Raw genomic sequence first — 24,266 nt, forward strand, 5'->3', positions numbered from 1 at the left:
GTCACATTCCACCACTAGTTCTGTAATATCACGAATGGTGTGTGTGTGTTTCAGAGGATTACGGGATCCACTCTGGGTCATGACCTCAGGATGTTCGGCCAGTCGCTGAGCTCTGGCATTGACATCGATGATAACGGCTACCAGGGTAAATGATGTTCAGTGTCTGCCACATTGTACGTTTCTGTTCTCATTAGATCTGTTCTAAAGCAGATTAAACTGTGTGTCTCTGCAGATGTGGCGGTCGGGGCCTTCCTCTCGGACTCAGCTGTGGTTCTCAGGTAAACTTACACTGAAGCTTCCTGTTGAAATGTCGTTCCAGTTCTGTCTCCGTTCATACAGCTGTAGAGGAAGGAAGCTTCATAACTGCATTTATACCACAGGAGAGGAAGGACATCCCACAATATGATAAAAGTTTTCCACATCAGCTGAACATAACATTTCTAGATTTTGCGATTGTAAGTGATTAAATCCATCTGTTTTCAATATAAATTGTCATCAGGGAATCATATGACTGTAGGGAAACCCCCTCAGTGTGCTGTAATCATTTCTCTTATTGTACTGCAGGACCCGTCCAGTGATTCAGGTGAAGGCGTCTCTGACTTTGCCCGAGCAGATTGACCAGCGGGTGGCGCTTTGTCATGATCACAAGACCCCGACTGTCTGCCTTAATGTGACCATCTGCTTCAGTGTGAAGTCCAGGCGGTTCAGAGGACCTATAGGTACTGTGACCCTGCTGCGGACAATCTAAGACTCAAGCTCTTGTCTGTTCATTTATAAGATTTTAAACCCTGCTTATGTTTAAGTTTAATGTTGTCTGCCCTCCTGTATAGTTACAGTCTTTAAGCCTACTGTTATTAAAGAGCTCACAAACAGTTTACAATTAAAACAGTGGCAGATTCACAATAAACTTTGGATACATTTTTTAGAGATGACAATTGACTCTGTCGATTAAAATAACAGTCTCTGTTGTTTGAGAACACGAGCTCTGACAGACTTTTGTTTTCTGCTAAATCGTTTTATATATGCACTTTGTGTCTGCATACATTGATAAGATATTGAGGCTAAAGCTAATATATGCAGGCAAAAGCTTTGTATATTCACCTGCAAAATGATCCATGAAGAAGAACTTAAAATACAGTATTTTTATTGTATCACAGCCTAAAGCTAGTTGGTCTGAATGCTATAGATACATAAGAAGGAAAAATGTAAGGTCGACTATAATTTTGCAATAACAGAACCAGCATGGCTTGTTTTTCCATTTGATGCTACGAGGGAAAAGGCTTTTCCAGTGAGGACTGATATGTTTGGCTGGAGAATGCTTTCTAAATCCAGTGAGGAGCAGGATAAAGTTGCTAACATTTCCCTAAACTCTGATTACTTCCACACAGTGGATGTGCTGTTTGTGAAATAGACTTTTTTTTATTACAATCTATAACCTCACAAACTGGTGTATTTCTTTTGCTGTAGGTAGTAAGATATTTGCAGCTCACATCCGAGCCGACAAATACTGTCTAATCCATTACTTACTCTTTCACATAGACTAAAAAAACTGTCTTTAAGTGCAGATTCTCTCTCTTACTGCATCTCCTTGTGTACTGCTTCAACATTTGGTGAAATCAAAAGCTTTACAGACCTGCAGAAGTGCCCAGTGACTGGTGTGAAGCTGTACCTGAGCAGTAGCTGCTCCAAATACTGTACACAAGAGTGAACAACTGACTGATATTTAAGATTGTTTCTCGTCCATCCTCCTCAGATCTTCAATATAATTTGACTGCTGACCTCCTCCATAAACCGACCTTCCCTCATCGCTTCTATTTCCATGGTAACGGATCATCCAATAGCACAAAGGGACATCTGAGAGCACGACAAGGCCATCTCATGTGTAAAACACACGTGGCTTACCAGAGGGTAATACACCTACGTACAAAAAACACACAATGTACATGTGTAATATGGATGTAATAACATGTTGATTGGCTTAGCTGAAGTGACGCTAACAAAGTTTATTCCTTCTCTGTTTGTTCCTCCTATAGAAAGATGTGAGGGACATTTTTACTCCGGTTCAGTTTGAGGTTTCCTACAGTCTCAAGGACACAAACACTCACAGAGCTTCGTCCAAAACCTTCCCTGCGTTAAAGCCGATTCTGCAGCAGAGCGCAGGACACCACAACACCATCACCAACCAGGTACCAGCTGGTTATCACATCATGTGCACAATAATACGTTTTTTCTGTTGTAATGTAAATGCAGCTTTAGGTATAGAACCAGCAGTTAATACAATGAATATGCACCAAGATAGGAGGCTTTCTTACTGGAAGCAACAATAAATACAGAGGTGAGTTACAAGTTACTGGTTTGTTTGATGTTTAACTTTAATTCAAAGATCTAAAATCTGTAATATCTGTCCAGAATATTACCTCTCTGCACAAACTCGTTCCCTATTCCAAGTTTATTTTTAGTATTAACCCTCTGAATCCCAAGCAGTCCATGGGTGGTTTTTTTTTGTTTGCTTTTGTCGCAGTTTTTACTCACCATGGGCTCATTTTTCACTGTATTATAAAGTCCTGCACCTCTATGGTGGAAACATCACCACCATGACTAGAAGTAGCCAGAATTCAAAAATGTGTTTTGTCCTGTATGACGCAGGTATAATGTCATAAATAATAATTTAAAAAAACACACAGTAAAAAAAAGAGAGAGAAAGCCTGGAAGCAACCGTTACAACATTTTTCAAAATGCCTCTAGATTTTTTTTATTTTTTTTTAAACCAATATTAGGAAAGAAAGGTGGCTCCACATACCAGAGATATTTTGCTACCTACATTTTTAATTTAATTCCAAACATGTCTCCCAACAACTCAACTGTAAAAACACAGCCTGCAGTTCAGCTGAAAACTGCCTGAATTTTTGGCAATTGTTTGTTGGTTGTAGCTGAGTCACTCATCACATCCTGGTTGCACTGAGGAGTGCAGAAGTTTTAGTTTTTTACAGAATCTGTCAGAGCAAGCGATTAGATTTTTGCCATTTTTTAAAAATTACTTATGCAGAACAAAGAACTTTTAGAGAAATACCATGATCTTAAACTTAGATTTGTTCACGTTTCCGAATGAAACCGATACTTGAAATAATTCTCTCTGGTTTTACAGTTTCTGGCTCGGGTAAGTGGTGTAATTTTGGCAATTTTTCAAAAAGATAACATGACTTTCACCCCCATCAGGAGGTTTTAGGTTCAGAGGGTTATCTAGAAGGGCCTACTAGGCTATGCCTTTTGAAAATAATGTGATAATTAATTCATCAGTTTCCTTCAGTGTAAGAAATGAAAACAGCTAGTCTTATGTCAGTGTCCCAACACCCGCTGATAATGCCTTCCTGCTAATCCTCATGTGTTTACAGCTGCGATGCCTCATCTGCAGCACATTAGCCAACATCCTGCTCCTGTGTGTCCACCCAATGTCCCCCCCACTCATAAAAACAGGGCAGGAAAAGTTAACAAGTAGGAATTCACAGCTGGAGTTAGTCATCAGGACATTATTATTAATCGTCTGTAACGCTGAGGTCAGGGGTTGGAGGTCACAGGAGCTGTTTGTGATGTCATGGATGAAAAGATTGTGACCGCTCCGTTCATTTATTATCACTGGTGCCATAAATCCTCTGACTGTTTTGCTCTTACAGACTTGGTTCGCTCGCTCCTGCTATCTGGTGAACTGTTCGACCAACATGCAGCTGTCGACGAAACTAGTGCTGCCACAGTAAGAATACACGACACACAGCATGGCTTTGTGTGCATCATAAAGACAGAAACACAAAGGAAAAGACTGAAAACAACAGCAGTATTGTGTTTTATTAACTTAGTCTGAGCACATAAGTCACACACAGGTCATCTTCTCTTCAGTTGTGGTTTATGTGCAACATAATCCATTCTGCTCTCTAAAAATAACACAGACGTTGTTTCCCTCACAACACATGATGCTAATTAGCTGCTGGCTAATTCAGGATGAATTATTTACGACATCATTAGTCAGCATCTTCGCTTTTATCTCGACTCTAACGGCTGGTTGTTGTTAATGTCTTTGCCGCTGGTTATGTGACAAAATCACAACACAAGTGTACACTGCAGTTTAAACGAATGCAAACGTTTAGAAATCTTCTGTGAATGTTAATATATTAATTTGCTTTTTCTGGTGAAAATGAAGTAAGATGCTGGTTTCAGTCTTTGGGTATGGAGGTGGAGTTGGGATGTAGTGAGCTTAACTTTGCACACTGGAAGATAAGTGATGCAGCTTTCCTGTTTGTAAAAAACTACACCTAAGAAAACAGCAAATTTTGTTCGTTTTTGCATTTGTTTGTGTCCAGTTTGAGTAAATGTGACATAGTGTGCTAACTAGTCAGAGGTGCTGGTGGATGCAATTTTAAAATTCTGGCTCTGCAAAAAATTCTACAAAAATACAACAAAATCTGAATTTGTCAGTGCTAGAAGAGATGACAACCTCTACTGATCTTTACATTGAGGACTGCAACTAGTGAGCTGCACTTTAGACACGAAGTGTGTTTTGTTCCTAGTTAGTTAGTGATGTAATGTAAGATGTTGGTTCTTACTGCAACACCAGTGATGCTGTTGTGTGTCTTGTTTGTCATCAGTCAGCAGCGGTACTTTGCTCTGGGCTCTGGGCAGACCATCATGTTGAAAACCTCAGTGCTGAACTCTGGAGACGACGCCTTCCTGCCAAAACTGACACTGCGTTTTCCCAACAACATCCACTACATCAAAGTGTTGCAGAACGTGAGTCATGTTGATTGGACAGGTTCTATTAAAGATTCCTTAAGCTGTCAGTCCTGGTTGATTTGGTGAAATCCGAAGTTGGTGGCATTAATAACAAGCGTGTTTTAATACTGCAGCCATCCTGAGCAGCTTTATCAGAAATACAACAGAGTTCCCAATGTGATTCCAGCTGGCGACCTCAGAATTTTCACTGTTAAACAAACGACAAAAAGTGAAAAACATTATATTGAAAAAAGGGAAGGAAATAGAACAGAGGAGCTGCTGGCTGTTTACAGTGCAACCACACAAAGCAACATTGGCATAACAAAATAATCACCTAATAGTTTGCTTTTCTATCGTGATATGAGCAACCTTGATCTGATTTTATGCTGCAAGTAGTTTTCAACCCAACAGCAGCACACAATAACACAGTTGGTAACTTTAAGTTTATGTGCAACCTTTATCCAACAGTTGATATTTAAAGGGCCATACTATACAAAATCTTTTTTTTTTTCTTTACATAATTACATATTGCCAGTGTTGGACCACCTGTGGGACCTTTAAAACTGATCCACTGACAAATAAATAGAAAGTGACCATGTCTTGTTTTGTAGACACATCCTTACAGCCAGAACTGTGACAAATATATGATGTCTTCTGTGGCTTCTTAGCAATCAAAGTGTTCTGCCAGTTGAACTGTTGCACTGGAAATAATTTAATTGAGCTCTGACGGTTACGGTTGTAGAGGAGTGAAAGTCCTAATAAACAAGATAAAATTGTGCTGTTGCAGCTGTTACATGCTGCATTATATCATGTGAGTCCCTCATTTGTGTGACAGTAGTCTGAATACAGCACAGAAAAGCTGGATTCAGAGTGTAAATGCATCAGTCAGTGTCAATTCAGATAAAGATATCGCTTCACCGTCTCAGATTTTGTTCAGTTTGTTTTTTTGGGACTCAAAGTTAGATTCTGTAAAATTTTTTGGCTGAATTGACAATGTTTTCAGAGCTGGGGGATTTTTATAATTTCACCCACAAAAAAAAATGTCTTAACTGGGAAGCCATTTTAAAGCTTCAGAAGTATAACTTCTGCATCCAAATCAATCTAAAATATTTCACAGAACTTAGGGTCACAAATAACAAACAAGTAAACTTTGTGCAGTAACACATTATCTGAATTCTACCTGAATTGACATAGACTGACCAAAACGCCACCAAAAAAACGTCAGCAACACAAATAACTCACTGGACACAATAACCACAACAAGTCTGTGTGTCTTTTTGTATGCAGGAGGAAAACATGGTCAGCTGTGACGTCATACAGGAGGTGAACACAACAACGGCGGGTGTCGACTGCAGCGTTACCAGCCTCCGGCTTCCAGCCCACTCCCAGGTAAACCAGTCAATCAACAGATCACGCACTGTTATTTTAAAAATATAGAAACATTTAGGAATATGTAAAAATATAAGAAACCTGAAATCCTCTTTTTGTATGCTGCTTGTAGCTGAATATCAGCTTTCTATTGGACGTTAACCAGAGCAGCACAGCTGGTAACATCTCCATTCACGTCAACACCTACAGGTAAGAACCACACACACATTTATAAAAGGCCAAGAACAGCTGCCAAACTCACATGTGCAACAATTTCAACTAAAGTTAAAATAATGAAGTATAAAATCAGTCCCAAAATTGAAACTATTAAGTGTGATAAATGTTTTCATCCATTATGTAACGTTACTGTTGTGATTTAACTTTAAAATAAAGCCAGAAAAAGAAACTAAATGGACACCGAAATAGAAAAAAAGGACTTAAGAGGAGATGTGCAATTTGAATGATTTTAAAATGAAATCAGTATAAGATTGACTTGTTTTTGAACCTTAACAAAAGAGAAACAAGGTTACATTGATTTGAAACATTTTTAAACAGAATTAATTAGATTGAATCTGTTTTCTCTTCAGCGATAACTATGAGAGGGAGGAGTATCTCCATGACAACTCCATGAGGCTTGTGCTTCCTCTCAAATATGGGATCAATGTCAACATCCACGGGTAAGTCAGCATAGGCTGCTGTTTTTATAGTAATAATATATATTTATAGTGTACAATTCAAAACCCAAGGTAGCAATTAATTCCCCAACCTGTAAAATCATTAGAATTTAGTCAGAAATGACCTAATCACTGTGTATAGCATCGTTAGTGTCAGTCAGCACTCATGTCTGTCTCTCCATCTGCAGTTTTGTGACTCCCACCTCATTCGTGATTGGAGATGAAGATTTGATTCCAGCCAGCTGCTACTCTGAAAGATTCAACTACACGTACAAGGTCGGTCATGTTTTCTTCAGTTGAATGCAAAGTGAATTCTGGATGCATCAAGTGCATCAGTGTGAACAGATGGCAGTTTTCTCTCAGCAGCGAATAGGAAGTTCTCACGTTTGTATCGAGCACTTTTGAAACTACAGGTTTATAGTTTGTTACACTGAAAACATTAAATGTCAAGGAAGCAGGAAAGTAACAAGAAACTTTTCTCATTCAGCTTGAGTATAATTTAGTCCAACAGACTGAACCTGTGTTACTAACAATTTGAGTCTGTTCCATTTAATCATCTCAGTAAACCGTGACTGTGAACCAACAAGCGCAATTTCAGGACCCTAAAACTGAAGCAGCTAAATGTAGTTTAGCTCATTTATTGTGTTATTCATAACTTTTTTTTCTTATGTAATCTGTTAAAATGTTTGTATGAAGCAAGTTGTCAAAACGTGCTGATCTTTAGAGGGAAGTGAAACCAGAGGTGGAGGATCTTGTCTCTTACACGTGTTTCACCATCCAGTTTTCTGTAACTGTCTCCTACCAGACTAGGACGTGCTCTCAAAGGACAAGTTGTTTGCAGAAATCTTTTCATTCAGTTGTGTGAAATTGTTGTTGTATAGCTCATTGTGTATAATAACTAGCAAGCTGGTCAACATTAATAACATTTTAGTGATTAAAATAATGTACAATGTTGACAGCAAAATTATACAAAACACAGTGTAAATGTCCCAGAACAACAACAACTACTGTGACTAACTATCAAGAGCATGCTCCTTTAGTATTTGTGCTTAGCTTGCCAGCGACAGTCGTTCACTAAATAATCTGGTGAATAATTACTACATTGACAAGCTAAAACGTAATTTTGCTGTGGCTGTTTATAGCTAGTGAGTATGTTGCCAGCTAGCTTTAACTCTTGTACATTGGCTACATTCTCACAAACAGTCTAGCTGGCAATTTATGTGACAATTAAAGGGGAAATTTGATTTCAGGCTCAGCATTTTTCCTTACCAGCTAAAACTGTGCTCTGTCTCCACTATCTTGGTTGTCTGATGTGTTTATCCAAGCGTTTAAAAACAGATTCACACACACACACACACACACACACACACACACACACACACACACACACACACACACACACACACACTCTGAGAGCTTCTGCAACCTCACTAATCTTTTGCTTCTAGTGGCTTCACGAGCAGCAAGACCAGTCGCAAGCTAAGAGTGCACGTGTGTAGAGAGGAAGCCAAAAACAAGAAGTATATTGTAGTTTAATTTAATGAAGGTGAAATGCAAGAAGTGGGAACTTTCAGAGAACATGAAGGCAAAGATGTGAGGCTAATAATGCATGAGGATAAAGCAATACCTACATGTTGGTGTTCAGAAACCTATAAGAAATTGTTTATTGTAGTTTGGTGACTAACTTTTCCCAGTTATCACCACAGTATAACACAGTCTAATCTAAACACACAGACGTATTACATATATCTTTAAAGTAGCGTCACGCCTAATTATGCTTTTAGTAACTTCACAGCTTTCCTGAGTTTTCTTCAAAAGTTCATGGGTAAACTGCAAACAGGACCCGCTACCAGCTTATTCAACCTGCGTCCTCCGGTGCCTACTGCTCAGAATGTCAACAGATTCAGGTCACAAGAAAACAAGTCTCATGTAGAAACTCTTCCTGACTTACCTGTTGTTTATCTGCCTGCAGGTGTTAAACTCTGGACCCAGCAGGTCGGTGGACACTGTGATTGACATTGCATTGCCGAAAATCCTCGCACCTTACAGACACCGACTGCTGCAGGTGCTCGAGTGGCAGGTACGTCGAACAGCTGTTTTCAGCTGGATTTTACTTCTTCATATAAAATGTTTTTGTTTAATGTGAATACAATTCAGCTTTACACGCAAAGATGGAAAGAGTGTAGCAACAAAGACAGTGAAGGAGGGGAATATAAACATTTAGGAGTATATAAAAATATATGAAACCTGAAGTCCTCTTTTTGTTTGTTTCTTGTAGCTGAATGTCAGCTTTCTTTTGGACAAGCAGTCAGCAAAATCCAATGGGAAGTAGCTGAAGTAGCATTAGAAGTAGTTGTGGTAGTAATTTTAGTGGTAGTAGTAGTACTTGTACACTGCAAGTTAAAAACTTCAGGGGTAGAAAAAGAGATCTTATTCATGTGTTCATTCTGTTTGTCTGCAGTCGTCTCAGGGCGTCTGTTCGATCAGCGACACGACAGTTTCAGTCAACGAGGACTGTGACGTCCCTCAAGCTTCCTTCATCAAACAGCTCGTCTTCTTCTTTTCTCCCACATCCACACGCAGAATGGTAGAGACACACACACACACACACACACACACACACACACACAAAATATGTTATGAAATGCATTATGTAATGAGTGTCTAAACTTTTTACTTCCAGCTGAATCATCAGAATAAACTCAGAGTCAAAAAAAGAGGATGCAAGACTGTCCTTTAAGAGAAGTCAACTACGAGGTGTAAATTATGTTTATGTGTGGTTAAAGATAGTGTGAAGTTTGTTTAATTAAGAAGTCCAAAGTCATATAATTCGTCTATAGGGGGCAATGATAAGTACAGAATCTCACTCAAACACAATCTAACTTCATGGTGGCACCAGAGGATAAGACAAGTCCGGATTCATCATTTGGAGACTGTGAAGGCTTGTTGAGATATTCAGTCTGGACAGAAATAGTGGACTGACACACACTGATAAACCTCTGCTCCGACTGAACTCCAGTGTATGAACTTTAGTCTTGTTCTGCGTGTGTGCAGTTTTGTGGCCGTGGTGACCACCTGTGTGAGCGGTTGGTGTGTCGCCTCGGAAATCTGGAAGTGGGGAGGGATGCTACCATCAAACTGGAGATCAGCCTGAACCCTGCTGTTCTGCTGCAAGCTCCGGTAAACATACACACACACATTCATCATCCACAGACATATGACTATTTCCACTCAGATTGCATCAAAACAAGCAGCAGTGTGACATTTTGTAGAGTTGCGACTGAACAAAAACACAGATAAAGTTGTTCAAACCGGTTGCATTACAGCTGACGGTTCATTCAGGCTTTTTAGCTGCAAGCAAAGTGGATTTTTACTTTTTCAGTCTGTTTTCTTGCATTTTTTTTATTGGACTGCCATTAAATGAACATCAGATGTGGATTATTTGACTTGTAGTATGCACGTTTCACTGTTACCACATTATTCCGCTGACAAACAGGTGGCAGTGTGCAAACAAAGGCAGGGAAGATGATACATTTACGGATTTAAATGCTTTAGAAAATCAGTGTTGTATTGTTTAATGAACAAGGGTTCAAGGCATTTGCTAGAGTGTTTTAGTGGTTTGTTTTTACAAGAAATTCTCAAAGATCACCTTTAAAAAGCTGCAACACGTATTGTTTCAATTTAGTTCAGAATATTTAGCTGTCCCTCAAAAGCAATAATCAATTAACAAATAAAGCAATCTAAGAATGATCAATCTACAGATACCAAACAGCACATTTTTTGACCTGTATCGGAACTTGTATTAATAAACTTTGTTTTAACACTATATTATGTTATTATGTCTAAAATTAAATTGATTTGGTCTTATACTGAGTGTTCAATAGCTCCGGGAATAAAACTTCCTTCTCTTTTGTTTTACATACAGACAAATTAAACAGGATCCCTGGAGGCAGTCATAAGCCCTGTTTGGAAGAATAAATATATTACATTGCCTCATTATTTATAGTTATGACTTTTTGTAATTTAGACATCAATCGTTGTAAACTAATGTTTCCTATTTAGTGTTCCGTCCTTCCACATGATACGTACATTTCCCCATCAGATTTATCATTGTCTGCCATTGTCTTTGAAAGCTGAACATGCACAAGCTCTGAATGATGAGATTTTGTTGTTTGTCTCTCTTGTTTGTTGAAAAAAATTAAAATATACTGACCGTGCTGGTCAGATTATTGTTGAAGGTTTATTCAACAATTTCCCTGAGGTTTGCACCAAAGGGATCAATAAACTTCTATTCTATTCTATTCTATTCTATTCTATTCTATTCTAATCTCGTTAGTTTCAGTCACACTGCAGGGAAAAAAATGTTTTTGTGGACTGTATCTTCTCAAGAAGTTAGAACAAGCCTTCTCACAGTGTCGCTCTTACTTCAACGTGACCTGGATGTTTGGTTAGACATCAGACTGACATGTTAAATTAGCACCACAATAACATAAAAAGCTGTAGTGGACATAAACACTGCATCAGCATCACTGAATTATACCCAGGCTGCCTTACATTTAGAGAAGCAGACAAAAACCTGATGTATCTGTGTGTCTCTGCCTCAGGGTCGCCATGGTATCATGTTATTAGAGAGCACGGCAATGATGTCATCTCCCAGAAATGATTCGAACACCATCGTCATCCAGGATCAACCTATAGCACAGGTAAAACACCCCACAGCCAATTAGCAGCTTGTTTTGTGTCTGATCTGATCATCGGGGCCTCATCAAAGGTTCAACCTGCAAACAAGTTCATGCTTCTGTTGTTGATTTTTAGCAGCCAAGAGCTCATATGTGTACACCATCAAAGCACTATAGAGGCTTTAGTTTTTGAATTTTAAAGTCTGACGTGTCTCATTTCCAGGTGGTGGTAGAAGCTGTTTTTACCCAGAAACCCTCAATGCCAGTGAAGATCTTCATCATCGTCATCAGTTTAGTTCTGGGGCTGATGATCTTGGCTGCCCTGATCTGGTGCTTGTGGAAGGTGAATATTTGTTTCTTAAACTGAACAAACACTGACGTATCATCTGAACAATTGTATTTATACTTCAAAACTGAACATATCTGCTTTGCTTGTTAACCATCACATCTAACTTAGTGCTTTCTCTTTTGCTCTAATGAGAAATATAGTATGTTGCCCTGTAATGGTAAAGATAAAGTGAAATATATAACAATATTATGGAACTACAACCTCAGTGTTCTGCATTATGAAGGTACAGATAAACTGCAGTCTGTCGAAATATAATGAGCACCTAAACTCCACAATATCACAATATAATTAACAGAAAATGTGCAGGATATCACGATGCACAGTATGGACAAACTACAATATATCATAACATAATGTGACTTATAAACTTAAGCATATTGCAATGTCATGTACTGATAAATATATAATGTACAGTTTAACTGAAATATATCACAATTAGTTATGCTAATAAAACTGCAATACTCTGTAATATAATGCTACAGATCAATTAAATTTCATTGTAGTATTATTGTGCTGGAACCACAGTATTCTGCAATATAATTGTACAGACAAACTGCAGTATATCCCAATTTAATAGTGTAAGATAAAGTATTGATAAATCAAACTATGTCACAATATAATGTCACTTTTAAAATTATGTGCATCACAGTGTAACGCACTGCTAAATAATGTGTGCTATATGAAGTACTGATAAATTGAAATATATCACGATTTTATAACACTGAAATTGCAGCATTCTGCAGTAGAAAGGTAAAGACAAACTGGAGGATATCCCATATAATGAAATGCTTAACTGCAGTATTGCACAGCATTATGTACAGATAACATGCAGGATATCATGATATACAGTACTGATAAAACCCAATATATCACAATGTAATGCTACGTTTAAACTTCGGTACATCACAATGCAACATACAGATCAACTGAAATATACCACAACCAGTTATGATACTAAAACCGCAGTACTCTTCAATGTCATGGTACAGACACACTAAAGTACAGTATATCAAAGTATAATGACCGCCTAAACGGAAGTATATCATGATATAATTGTGTATCACAACATACAGTGTTGATAAACCACAATTTGCCACAGTATGGTGCTACTTATAAACGTAAGTATATCGCAGTGTAATTTACCAATAAGTAGTGCTATAAATTGTACAGATAAAGTAAAATTTATCACAATAATATGGTAAGAAAAGTGTTCTGCAATATAAAGATACAGAAAAACTCCAGTATATCATAATATAATGCTACTTATAATATCCATGCAATGTACTTTTACTACTGCTATATAATGTAGGGATAAACTGAAATATAACCCAGTATTATGGTACTGACATACTGCAATAAATTGATTAAATCACAATATATCACAACATAATGTATTCATAGCAGGATATCACTGTATACAGCATTGATAATTTGCAATATAATAGCATATACTGGTCTGTATATTGCAATATAATAGTACTTAAAAACTGCCCCATACTGTAAAATAATACAGTAAAAAGCAGCAGTATGTTACAATATAGTGGTGCTGCTAAACCACAGTAAATCACAATATAATCTACTGATAAACTACTACAATACAACAGCAACACAAGCTCTTGTTTTTGTTTCATGTCTCTGTTGTTCTTTGTGTCTGTCAGGCTGGTTTCTTTAAGAGAGACTTACAGAAGAAGCAGGAGGAGTTCAACAGAGACAGCTGGGACTACGTTCCTAAACAGAACAAACGAGAGAGCACTACTTAACCCTGACCGTCGCCTCTGGACGTGACCTCTGACCTTACAGCAGCGTTCACACTGTAATTGGACCACAGTTTTAATGAGACATTCAGTGTGTGCTGACAGATTGGAGCGCCACGTATTGCAGGTGAACGTCAGCAGCACCACAGGACTGAGAGTGACGGACGACAGCAAACGCCTCCTGAACACACCTGATTCTGACTGTGACCTTTTAAAATACTTTGCCTGATGTGCCTTCACAAAAAAAAAGAGACTTGATAAGTGATGGATGGAGATTTTTTTTTTCCAAAAAAAGGGGAGGTGAACTTGAAGCAGTCAAACGTGGACCAATCACAAGGCCTTGGAGCTTCCTGGGATGTGGCACCACCGATGACACCAGTATGGATGGTGCTTTTTAAGAGCTTTCTGGTGATCTCAGGGGACGGAAAACTTGCCTCTGATTGGCTCATGACTCCGAAAAAAAACCTTCCTTTTGTCTGTGTACATTGTCCTCTACATTTTCTTCCCCTGCTGACCACGATGCCAGCAGCCGACACTGGATGTTGAGCAGACAGAAGAAAGTGGCGGCGGCTGGGATGTCCTGGTACAGGGAGTAAACTGCCACGACTGCTGCCTTCTGTGGATGTATTTTGAATCAAGGCAGCACATGTGGCAAGTGCCATCGCTATTGTAGCCTGTTTTGGCTGTGTGATTTGTTTGTTTTGAGTTCAAATCACTTCAGGGGAGTTGCACAATTTGTAGAAGTAAATGCACACGCGTTGTTTTTTTGTTGTTTTTTATACCGAGTTCACCGATAATATGTGCTGACTTTTAAGGGACCCCAGAGGGTGAATTACTTCCCTCACATGCATCAATGTGAGGAAATGCAGGAATTATATTTTCCATCTAGGGCATCTTTGGCATGTTGATGGCGGCCAATCACAACATATAACATTTCAACTGTCAGATGTGTAGAAAAAAAATAATTGTAGAAGAACATCTCATTTACAGCACGTGATGTAGATGTTTGCAGTGTGAAGGTGTCAGAATGGGACCGATCAGACATGACGGAGAAAAAGAAAACAGCTATAAATGTTGTAAATGAAAGAAGTGAACGAGCACACAGGTGGGGTAAAGTTTAATTTATATTCCTGCATTGATTCTATGCATAGCCTGTGGATATGCTATTGCTGTGCAAACACGGCAGTCTCTGTTGTCGGTATGTATAGTTAAAGTTCTGCAGAGATGCACATTGGGCTGTGGTGTAAATAAGATGCAGAAATATAAAAAAAAACTTAAGTCTGACGTTCAGGCTCAGGAAGATATTATAGGAGTAATAATAATAATCACAACAATGCACTTAGAATGGAAAATTAGTCTTTTGGCTAATAAGGAAGAAATTAAATTGTAACGAATGTTTTCTTGATTTAGATTCGAAACACATATATTTACACCAAACATGAACAGCATTAGAGCCACTGTTGGAGTCATCACTCCACAGAACAAATGATATGAAAATGTATGTTATGGTAAAGTTTTTCCACCAAACACACAATCACATTTCAGGCTTCTCGCTGTCTTTAAAAGCATTTGCCTGATTTTGATCTGTGCTTATTCATTCAGAGTCCCAAGAGATGCGTTTAGGAGATGATGTCAGATCTCGATAGACTTAAAGGTCGTGTGCCAAAGGATGGGGGAACAATAATCACCAAAACACACAGTTTCTAAAAATGCATACCAGGTGCGGGGAAAGACTTCTGTGACTGCGTACACAAAAAGAAAAAAACATACTTGCATTAATTTGGCTGCAATCTTCTCCTAAGTAGTTTTCTCGAGCAGAGATGCACTGCTCCCAGTGCTCCTGCCACACTTAGAACAGTCCCTAGAAGTCCCGTTTTATAAGGATGTGTGATGTGCGATGTGTGCTGAATCTCCTCCACTGTGTCAACACTGGAACATCCAAATGTCATCGCACCACAGTTTCGGTGAACTTCTTTCTCAGGACTCTGCATTGAGAGACCGGCCCTGGAGGACAAATTCATGGTGTACAACCTTGTGAATGTCAGAAAACAACAGGCATGCTCTTGGTGCACTCCTGACCTGATGCGCCTTCATCAGGCTCTTTCTCTGGCTCATCGCAGGATGTTTGTTCTCTGCTCAAGTTGGAGGTCTGTGGTGAAACTGCAAAGGTGCACCTACCAGAGGTCATAAAAATGTGCTTGCAGCTGTTGAATGCTTGCAACAGGAACAGCCTTCCATCATATTACAGCGATAGGAAGATACATTTTAACTGTGATGCTCTGTGGTGTAGCTGGGCCTCAAACCCCCATCAGCCTCATCTTTCACTTGTTTACTATTTCTCTGATCTGTTGTCTGCTGTGTGGAAACAGTTCGTTCAGGGATGTTGAAAACAGGAAGCTGTTCAAGTGTTCAGGAAATAAAAAAGAATGGTGGCCAGAAGAAAGCCATGTGGCAAAGATGAAAAAAATGCACAGTTCTCTTCTGCTATCCTCCTTGGAACAACTATCATGTGACATCGCGCTGTTTTCATCTTTTTTTGTTAGCATCATGGCATGTCCACACAAATGTTCCACCTGTGGAAGTTCTACAACAGCATTGATTTTACATTTAATTTAACACATTTAATTTATGGAGCACTTTTCAAGATACCGCTCCTCGACTTTGGACAAAACTACCAGCATGAAAGTGAAGTTAAAGATGCAACAGAAAACAGCAATGAGTCGAGTCACAGGGTTGGATGATGGAAGATTACTTGAAACCAGCATTTTAAAATAAATGTTTAAGATAATGAGTATTCAAAGCATTGTTTTATGTGTCTGTATTCTGTGAATGCTGACAGCTAAAACAGCAGCTTCCCTCCCCTCTGTTTATTTAGTACAAATGCACATCACACAGAAATGTGGTTTAATATTTTAATAAATTACTTTGTTGTTGCTCTTGTTTATGTAAAGTTGTTCTGCACTGGAGTCTCACTGCTTTTGTCAACACTTTTCTATTAAAATAAAAGATTTTCTATTTAAACAACAACGCATACTTTTCCTTATTGTAATTACAGCTCTTACTCCGTATTAAAATTTTTTTTTTAAAGTTTTGTCATATTAAAATACAAAATGTTTGCAGCCTTTACACACAGTAAACTCATCCTACTGTTACTGCTTGCAGCTAAAGTGTCTGCACAGAAAAACTCAAAATGGGATTCAAACAAGGGATTAGTAACTGTAAAACAAGCTATGACTAAACACATGAATATTTTAGTGCCACAGAGCCAGAAACTGGATGAGATTAAACACATTTAAAAAAAAAAAACAACCTAAGATTCAGGTCAAATGACATGAGAAGAGGTGGTAATTAAAACATAGTCAAATGTAAACATTCTTTGAATATAAAACAATCTTTATCAGGCAGTTTTATGACTACATTATACAACACATTTAGTTTCATAGTTAAAGCTGCAGTGATTAAAACATCTGGGTGCGCTCCAGTATCCATACTTCTATACTGCATATTATGCCAGAACAAGATTTAGTACGTCCCAATACACAGTGTGTCAAATGTAGAAGTGTAGCAGCCAAACACACCCAGATGTCCTACTGCAGCTGGTCGGATTTTCAAGTCTGCAAGCCACCATTCCTTTCCAAATTATTCTGACCACAATCCTCTGTTTTGTGTATAAACAAGCTTGAGCCACTGATGGCAGCTCATTGCATGATACAAACTATGCTGGTCAAAGTTTAAGGCGCAATGCTATGACAAAGTAACATGTCTTAATGGTATGCACGCTGCATGAAACAGTATTTACTTTGTGTGGGAAGCTGCATGACGTGCTTAAAGCAAAAAGTCAAATTATGCGATCCGGAATGCAACCATAATATAAAGCTTTCATGTCAAACAGGAAGCTGCAAATCTGTTATTGCTACTTTTAGTTACGCTACTACATTACTTCACGTTGCCACTAAAACTGTAAAGGCCTAGAGAGGGCACTGTTGAGTCACTGTGTTACCATAGTGACATGTCTTGGTTCCACTAAACATGGAGAGCAGCATCACCCTCCGTTGTCCTTAGATGCAGCTGCAGGAGACGGTCGACTCGGCCTCATCTACTTCTTCCCCATACAGAGTGATGAGTCTTGGGTGGACCCTGAACGCAACGCACAGAGTTGGGTGGATGTTAAAGACCCAGAGACAGGTAGCCATGGTTACAGGCGTATGACCTGATGTTGTAATGACCCCTGTGCTGCTAGAAACCCCCAGAATTACAGTATCATTAAGCACTACAGATAGAAATGTTTGGTTCTAGAGGTAAATCACATTTTCCCATGTCAGTATTTAATTTAAGATTATTTAGAGATGATTAAAGAGCATTACAGGCAGAGGAGCCACATGTGTACAAAACTGTATCATCAGCATAAAAATGCAGATAATGAGTTTATTGGTATGACAATATTGTTTACAGGGATAAAGGTAAAGGTCCCAGTACAGAACCTTGTGCTGCCTCTTATTTTTCCAAATAGAGGCTGTGTTGACACCATTGCATGCGCTTTATCAGATTTATTCATACCCTTCCATTAAAGAAAATGCAAAATTCGCAATAGTCACTCAAATAACTACAAACTGAAAAAAGTAATAATTGTTAAAAATGTCTTTTATATATACATATTTATATATTTTTGTTGAACCACAATTCAAAAGCAATGTCATGATTTTCATAATTTTCAAAAAAATGTATTATTACTTTTGTCAATTTCAACTTATTTTAGTGACAGCAGTTTTTTTCCTTCTTTAATGGGAGGGTATGAATACATCTGAGGACGACTAAATGTGCATGAAACCAGAGCAAAAGCAGCGTAATTTCAGTAAAATGTTCTACTCAACAGCATTAAAGATGATAAAGATCAACTTCTGAAATCTGAACGAGAGAACAAAGAACTCCAAACTAAAGTTTTATATTTTTTGCTTTGCTGTAAACATACATAGATTCTACTTGAAATATAATCTTAATACATGTTAATTGATGATAAAGTTGCAACCAATCACCTGCCTGCACAACTGGACTTTAAGGATGTGATGTGAGTATGAAGCCTTGTATTGATAATGTGGAATATTTTTCTTTTTATTAGTGAATCTTTTTAAAGTTTTGGAAGCTAATAAACCTTTTTTTGTTGAGGCTGTTTACGAGAAGGATGTGAAGACGATGAAGCGTATTTGATAGATGCCTGTGGGTTCAATGGATGTTGAGAAGAAAAAAAATGCTGCTGAGATCCTGATTGACAAAAAGTATCATCAGCACCCAAGCAACTTCAGGTTCAAAAGCACTACTGAAGACATCGTGCCAGCTGAGGCAAAAGCCCAGGTTAAGAAAAAACATATGAAAACATCAATTTAGTCTGCCCAGTATTTTATCATGTTTCATATTTAGCAATTTGTTTTTACAGATAATATTTTGTTGAAAATCTTGTTCAGTTATTTGTGAAGTTATTTATACAGATAGCAGCATTTGAAACAAAAACACATTTTGGTGTAAGTACCAATACAAACAAAGTTGATCATTTTATCAAATCAGATGTAACCTTTTATAATAGAGTTTAGTGATAATAACTACATTGTGAATCTCCTGATTTGCTCTGTTCCACTACAAGAGTTTCTCTGGCTCTACAAAATACAGTAAAACTGCATCGTCTGATAGTCAAACGGTACATCTTCACTTTCATGATGCTTGAAACTTATAATGATAAAGAACAACCTTATTTTAGCTATGGCGCAAATGAGGAGAACAAGGAGATGTATAGAATAATGAATAGCCTGTTTTTGCTTTGATCAGCAGAAACTAATAGAATGAGTAAATGTTGTGTGTAAAATTGGTGGATTTTCTCTTTAATAGTGCAGCATATATATATATCTTTTTCTATGTACCCCCATTCAGAAGCCCATTCTCATATTCTGTTTGCACTATTCTCCTTTTATGTGTACTTTTATACTTGTTGTACTATTTCTTATACTTATATTTATATGTACATTTCTTCTGTCGAGTGTGTGTGTATCTCTATGTGAAAAGCTGCTGACAACAATGTGAATTTCTCCACTGCGAGATAAATAAAGGCATATCTTATCTTATCTTAGAAATTCTCTGCATGGACTGATGCCTTCAGAGATGTCCCTTTGATTTAAATTTTTAACAGTTCATCAACAGTTACAGCTCTGTGTAACTCAGTGTAATTGTAACAACATTTCTGATTATTGTAATTATCAGGACATATTTTTTTCAGTAATAATGTCACTGAGGGTCCCACCTGATGACCACTTCGTTGGCGATCTCCACCAGCTCTCCATCAATGTTCCAGGGGAAGGCGGTTCCCTCTGCCTGGATGATGGGTGTGGTTCTGGGGTCGCCCTCCTCCTCGCTCTCCTCCTCCGACCAGCCGGTCGGCAAGCGGGGCCGGATCCTCACCGCAGAAACAGAGTGTGTCTCCACGAAGGAGAAGCTGAACTGCAGGAGGACAGTCACATAGTAAGTGTGTGTGTGTGTATGTGTGTGTGCGTGTGTGTGTGCGTGTGTGTCAGAGCAGAGGACAGAAAGGCTCGTTAAGATTCTCGTTAAGCAGCTTGTGGTTGTGCAGCACAGACTGGGTTCCTTCCTGTTTACTGTCCTCTGCTGCAACACCATGAAGCTCCAACAGGGGGCAGCAGAGACCAGCACACTGTTCTCTGGTCTGCGTGTCCATCTCTGTGTCTCTCTGTCTGTCTGTCTTCATGATGAAAAACAAACCTGTTTATACAGGATGGTTTCATGTCCATCTTACAACAAGAGTCCAGCAGGGCGCTGTAACAAAGTACACTTACTTACTCCTGTGCAGTATTTAAATACATATTTAAGGTACTTTCTTGTCACTCTGAACTTCTGAGGGAAATATTGTTTCTTACTCCATTATGGTAGCTTGAAATCCTAGTTATTTTACAAATTAAGATTCAGATGAAGATACAAAACATATTTTAACTTTAAAATTAGGTTGAAATAAAGAATAATGTAACTCTCACAAGTTTATAAAATGCAATCTCCCACTCTTTGGATTATTTGTTTCAGGTTCCAGATTCTCAAATATGACAATTTACAGCTTTTCTTTTAAAACTACAGCAAAAGAATACTTTTCATAGAATAAAGGAAACAAAAGTGTCACTCTGGGTAACTGTGATGGATGCATTTGTCACTTTTTTCGCCATTTTACAGACCAAACAATAATTGGATTGTTCAAGAAAATATCCAGCAGATTAACGTGTAAAGAAAACATTTTTGTAGCTCAGTTTCAACCAACTAAATACTTAATCTATGTACATATATTTATGCTTTTGCTTCCTGTTATCTGTACATATCATTCTATTGTACATACGACATCCTTCTATCCACTTTTATCATTTTGTATGATTTTTTACATCATGTTAGAGTCTGGTTAGATGCATTACATTTCTAAGTGATACAATAAAGTTGGGGCACAATTAACATTAATCAAGTGATACACTATAATATTAGATATACTATACACTCTAAACAACTATTTCTCTGCATTGAGTACATTTAATCACTTCAAGTACATCTTCTTGATAATACACACTTATAGTTCAGATTTTAAGTATTTTTACTGTGTAGTATTGGCGACCCATAATATCTGATAAGTATTTCTGTAAATTGCAGGAGTTTTATAGAACTTTTTAGATACGTAACTGTATTTTGTTTATACTCGTATAAAGCTGGGGCGTGAGTAATAATAACCTAATAATATACCTCATCAAGTATAGCTTCTTGATCATACATACTTAAGATTGTCAGTGTTTTAACAGTGTATTACTGGTACTTTTACTTAAATAATATAAATACTTCCCTCACTTCTGCATCAGTCAGACGCTCATATGAACACTGGCAGGTTTTGCTTGTTCTAATTGTTCTTTCCGTCAGTTCCAGTGTAAATGATGGGAAATGAAATCCTCCTCCTGCATGAAAATGTTCTGTTTTCATGTTTAATTGAGGTTCACACAAGGCCTTAGCTGTGTTTTTAGAACTCTGAGTCTTCCTATCTCTGTGGACAGATGGGACAACCAGGGAATCACTCATAGGAAACTTTGAGCTAATTTGAGACCGACTCGATAAATAAAGATGTGTCTGACCTCTTAAAGGAAAGGGAAGCAGACTGGACCTGTGTGGCTCTCATGTCAGATCACACAGATTTAAATTCCATTTTCACGCACTTTGCCCGTAAGACCCAACAGGTGAGCTTCAGCACTGGGACAGTTACATGTCCACTTGTTTCGTCAGGTTTGCCGCTGAGACATCTGACAGGATGTGGGTCAGTCAGTAAACAGCCTATTTACTCTTCAGGACAGTGAACGCCACAGAGTCAGTATATTTAGTAAGTGGGTTAGTGTGCGGTCTCTCAGGCCACACCAGGCCATGCTGAACCAGGCTAATCTACTCACCAACAGTTTGGTTTTTTTTAACTGTGAGAGTTGGAGCCTTAAGATGGCGAGGTCAAGCGTGAGACGGCTGATGGAACTTCTCTGAACACAGCCCATATTGGGGGCATTTCCAGTTTAGATCCAGTTCCCATTCAGCAGAACCTGGATTCATTAGACTCTTATGATAATGAATATGTCACGTCAGTGGAAAACATATAGGAAGCAGCATTTCAGTTTCAACAATGGTTGCTGGTTAAAATGACAAACATCAGCGTCATCAACAAACTGAATCAGCTGGAGCCAAAATCAACATCAACTCAATAACAGCTGAAATGAAAAGCTTGTGCAGATGGTTTCATTGTTTAGCCAAAAACTGTTTGTCTGAAGCTCAGTAACTGATCATAACATCAGTTTAATCTTGCAATAAGTAAGTTTTGGCCATTTGTGACCACAAGACTGACATGCAATGAACATGTTGGCCAACTGTTGCATATGTATACATCATCATTTATTTAGAGCCATGCGGGCTGCCACTATAGCTCAACTGGTTGAGCTGGCAACCCATGTACTGGTGCTATAGTCCCCGATGCAGCGGCCAGGGGTTCAAATCCAGCCCATGGCCATTTGCTGCAGGTCCTTCCCCCATTCTTCTCCCTACTTTCCTGTCTCACTCTCTACTGTCCTGTCAAATAAAGGTAAAACCCCAAATATTTAGAGCCATGTCTGTGGTTACCTGGTGAATACAATTTCAATATTCGCTCTCTTTTAGCTCAGTTTTTGGTCTCTACCATCTCCTGAAGTACATGCCTGTCTCTATCTCACATTCAAAGCACTTATGATCAACATCTGTTGCTTTAAATGTGTTATATAAATAAAGGTGACCGAACTGGACTCTTTGGCTGCTAAATGGTCCACTGTGTTCACCACCAAGTTGCAGGTTATCTATGTCTACTGTCTTGTCCTGAGCAGGTAGTGTGTGAGGCATTTTCATGCATTTTTCACTGCCAACTGCTGAGGCCCCAAACAACACTAGAGGAGCAGTGAGAGCTGTAACCACTTTATATAAATTACAGCTGCTTCAAGAATCTCCCTGTTCAACTTTGATTCTAATTTAAACTTCATAGTTCTGAATCAGGAACTTCAGTACTTGGAGGATCTTATGCATTAAGTTGCCATGTTTCAACTAGCAAAATACAGACAAGCTGTAGCTATTTCAGCTTTTAGTAAGCAAATGCTGAACGGTCAGCCTAATAAGATTCAAGGAAGGTTTCAAAACCGAATGCGCTGTCATCATAAAATGTATGCAGTGTTTCAGTTTTTCCTCAAAATAAAGAGTTACCCTCACCTGTCCACTAGAGCTGCTGTATCTCTTTAGGTGTTTGATGAACTCTGACCTGGAAGTGTTTCCGACTGCGATCAGCGCCGCGCTGCCATTGGCCACACTGTCACAAACAGGAATTGGGGAGTGATGTCAGCATTAGCAGCAGCACTGGCCTGCAGTGTGGTGCATTCACTGCTCAGAAGGGTCGATTTCATTCCACCCACACTGTACCTGGTGTTTGGAGCCAGTCCTTGAGGTGCGTGTGGACTCAGACAGGGGATGGACATGATGCTAATGCTCAGATATAGGCCCTGATTGGTCGTCCAGGACTCCTCTCCTTCTGCACTGACCAATCACAAAAAGACAAAACACAGACAGACGGGTTGACAGTGACTGAAATCTGAACGAGCTTTGACCTTCTGTTCACATCAGTACAACTGAAAACAGACAAATAGCGGCTCACCTGGCTCTGGGTCCAGGTCTGGGTCTTGGTCTCTGAGAAACAGGGGATCAGATTTAGTTTTTAAACATGACATCAAAACATTGACACACTACTGTAATATCTGTAATTTAACCAGTTCTTCTGCCAATACTTATTAAATCAGTTATTAAGTGATGCACCAGTGATGTTAAAAAAGAAGAGATTTTGAGTATGTAGATGCATCAGTGGAACATAACAAATCAATCTAAAAGTAAAGAGCTGTGGAGGCCAGAGCTTAAAAGTAAAAGGAAGTTATATTCTGCACTTTGGACATGTTTGCTTTGCTGCAAATATCACAGATGCATTCAAACAAGTCTGAACAATATATATATGATGAGATGAATGTACTTTCTGCATTAGTTATATTTAACTTATTAGATTTAAATGTGTTTTGTTTCCAGAGATTTTTTCTGTCTGTAATTAAGCAGTCAAGCTGAG

The 24,266-nt window shown here is 38.5% G+C and overlaps 2 protein-coding genes across 2 annotated transcripts in view; one reads left to right on the plus strand and one right to left on the minus strand.

The window, feature by feature from the left end:
* The window catches only part of itga4 (integrin alpha 4), a 31,487-nt gene extending 14,878 nt beyond the window's left edge, over window positions 1–16,609 (plus strand). Inside the window, exons 12-28 of the mRNA XM_008282575.1 lie at window positions 55–145; window positions 233–278; window positions 565–719; window positions 1,754–1,908; window positions 2,034–2,186; window positions 3,672–3,748; window positions 4,638–4,779; window positions 6,049–6,150; window positions 6,263–6,339; window positions 6,717–6,806; window positions 6,992–7,079; window positions 8,776–8,883; window positions 9,265–9,390; window positions 9,858–9,983; window positions 11,408–11,506; window positions 11,706–11,825; window positions 13,490–16,609. Of these exons, the coding sequence (XP_008280797.1) occupies window positions 55–145; window positions 233–278; window positions 565–719; window positions 1,754–1,908; window positions 2,034–2,186; window positions 3,672–3,748; window positions 4,638–4,779; window positions 6,049–6,150; window positions 6,263–6,339; window positions 6,717–6,806; window positions 6,992–7,079; window positions 8,776–8,883; window positions 9,265–9,390; window positions 9,858–9,983; window positions 11,408–11,506; window positions 11,706–11,825; window positions 13,490–13,591 (1,857 nt within the window). The 3' untranslated portion in view covers window positions 13,592–16,609. The remainder of the gene's footprint in view (window positions 1–54; window positions 146–232; window positions 279–564; window positions 720–1,753; window positions 1,909–2,033; window positions 2,187–3,671; window positions 3,749–4,637; window positions 4,780–6,048; window positions 6,151–6,262; window positions 6,340–6,716; window positions 6,807–6,991; window positions 7,080–8,775; window positions 8,884–9,264; window positions 9,391–9,857; window positions 9,984–11,407; window positions 11,507–11,705; window positions 11,826–13,489) is intronic.
* A 968-nt stretch (window positions 16,610–17,577) lies between these two features.
* Window positions 17,578–24,266, minus strand: part of cerkl (CERK like autophagy regulator) — a 47,065-nt gene continuing 40,376 nt past the window's right edge. The window contains exons 9-13 of the mRNA XM_008282589.1: window positions 23,811–23,898; window positions 23,579–23,687; window positions 23,372–23,468; window positions 19,872–20,068; window positions 17,578–17,722 (exon numbers count right to left, since the gene is read on the minus strand). Coding sequence (XP_008280811.1) covers window positions 17,644–17,722; window positions 19,872–20,068; window positions 23,372–23,468; window positions 23,579–23,687; window positions 23,811–23,898 — 570 coding nt within the window. The 3' untranslated portion in view covers window positions 17,578–17,643. The remainder of the gene's footprint in view (window positions 17,723–19,871; window positions 20,069–23,371; window positions 23,469–23,578; window positions 23,688–23,810; window positions 23,899–24,266) is intronic.

The sequence above is a fragment of the Stegastes partitus genome, unplaced genomic scaffold, assembly GCF_000690725.1.
Source record: "Stegastes partitus isolate 25-593 unplaced genomic scaffold, Stegastes_partitus-1.0.2 Scaffold7, whole genome shotgun sequence".
NCBI classification, from domain to species: domain Eukaryota; kingdom Metazoa; phylum Chordata; class Actinopteri; family Pomacentridae; genus Stegastes; species Stegastes partitus.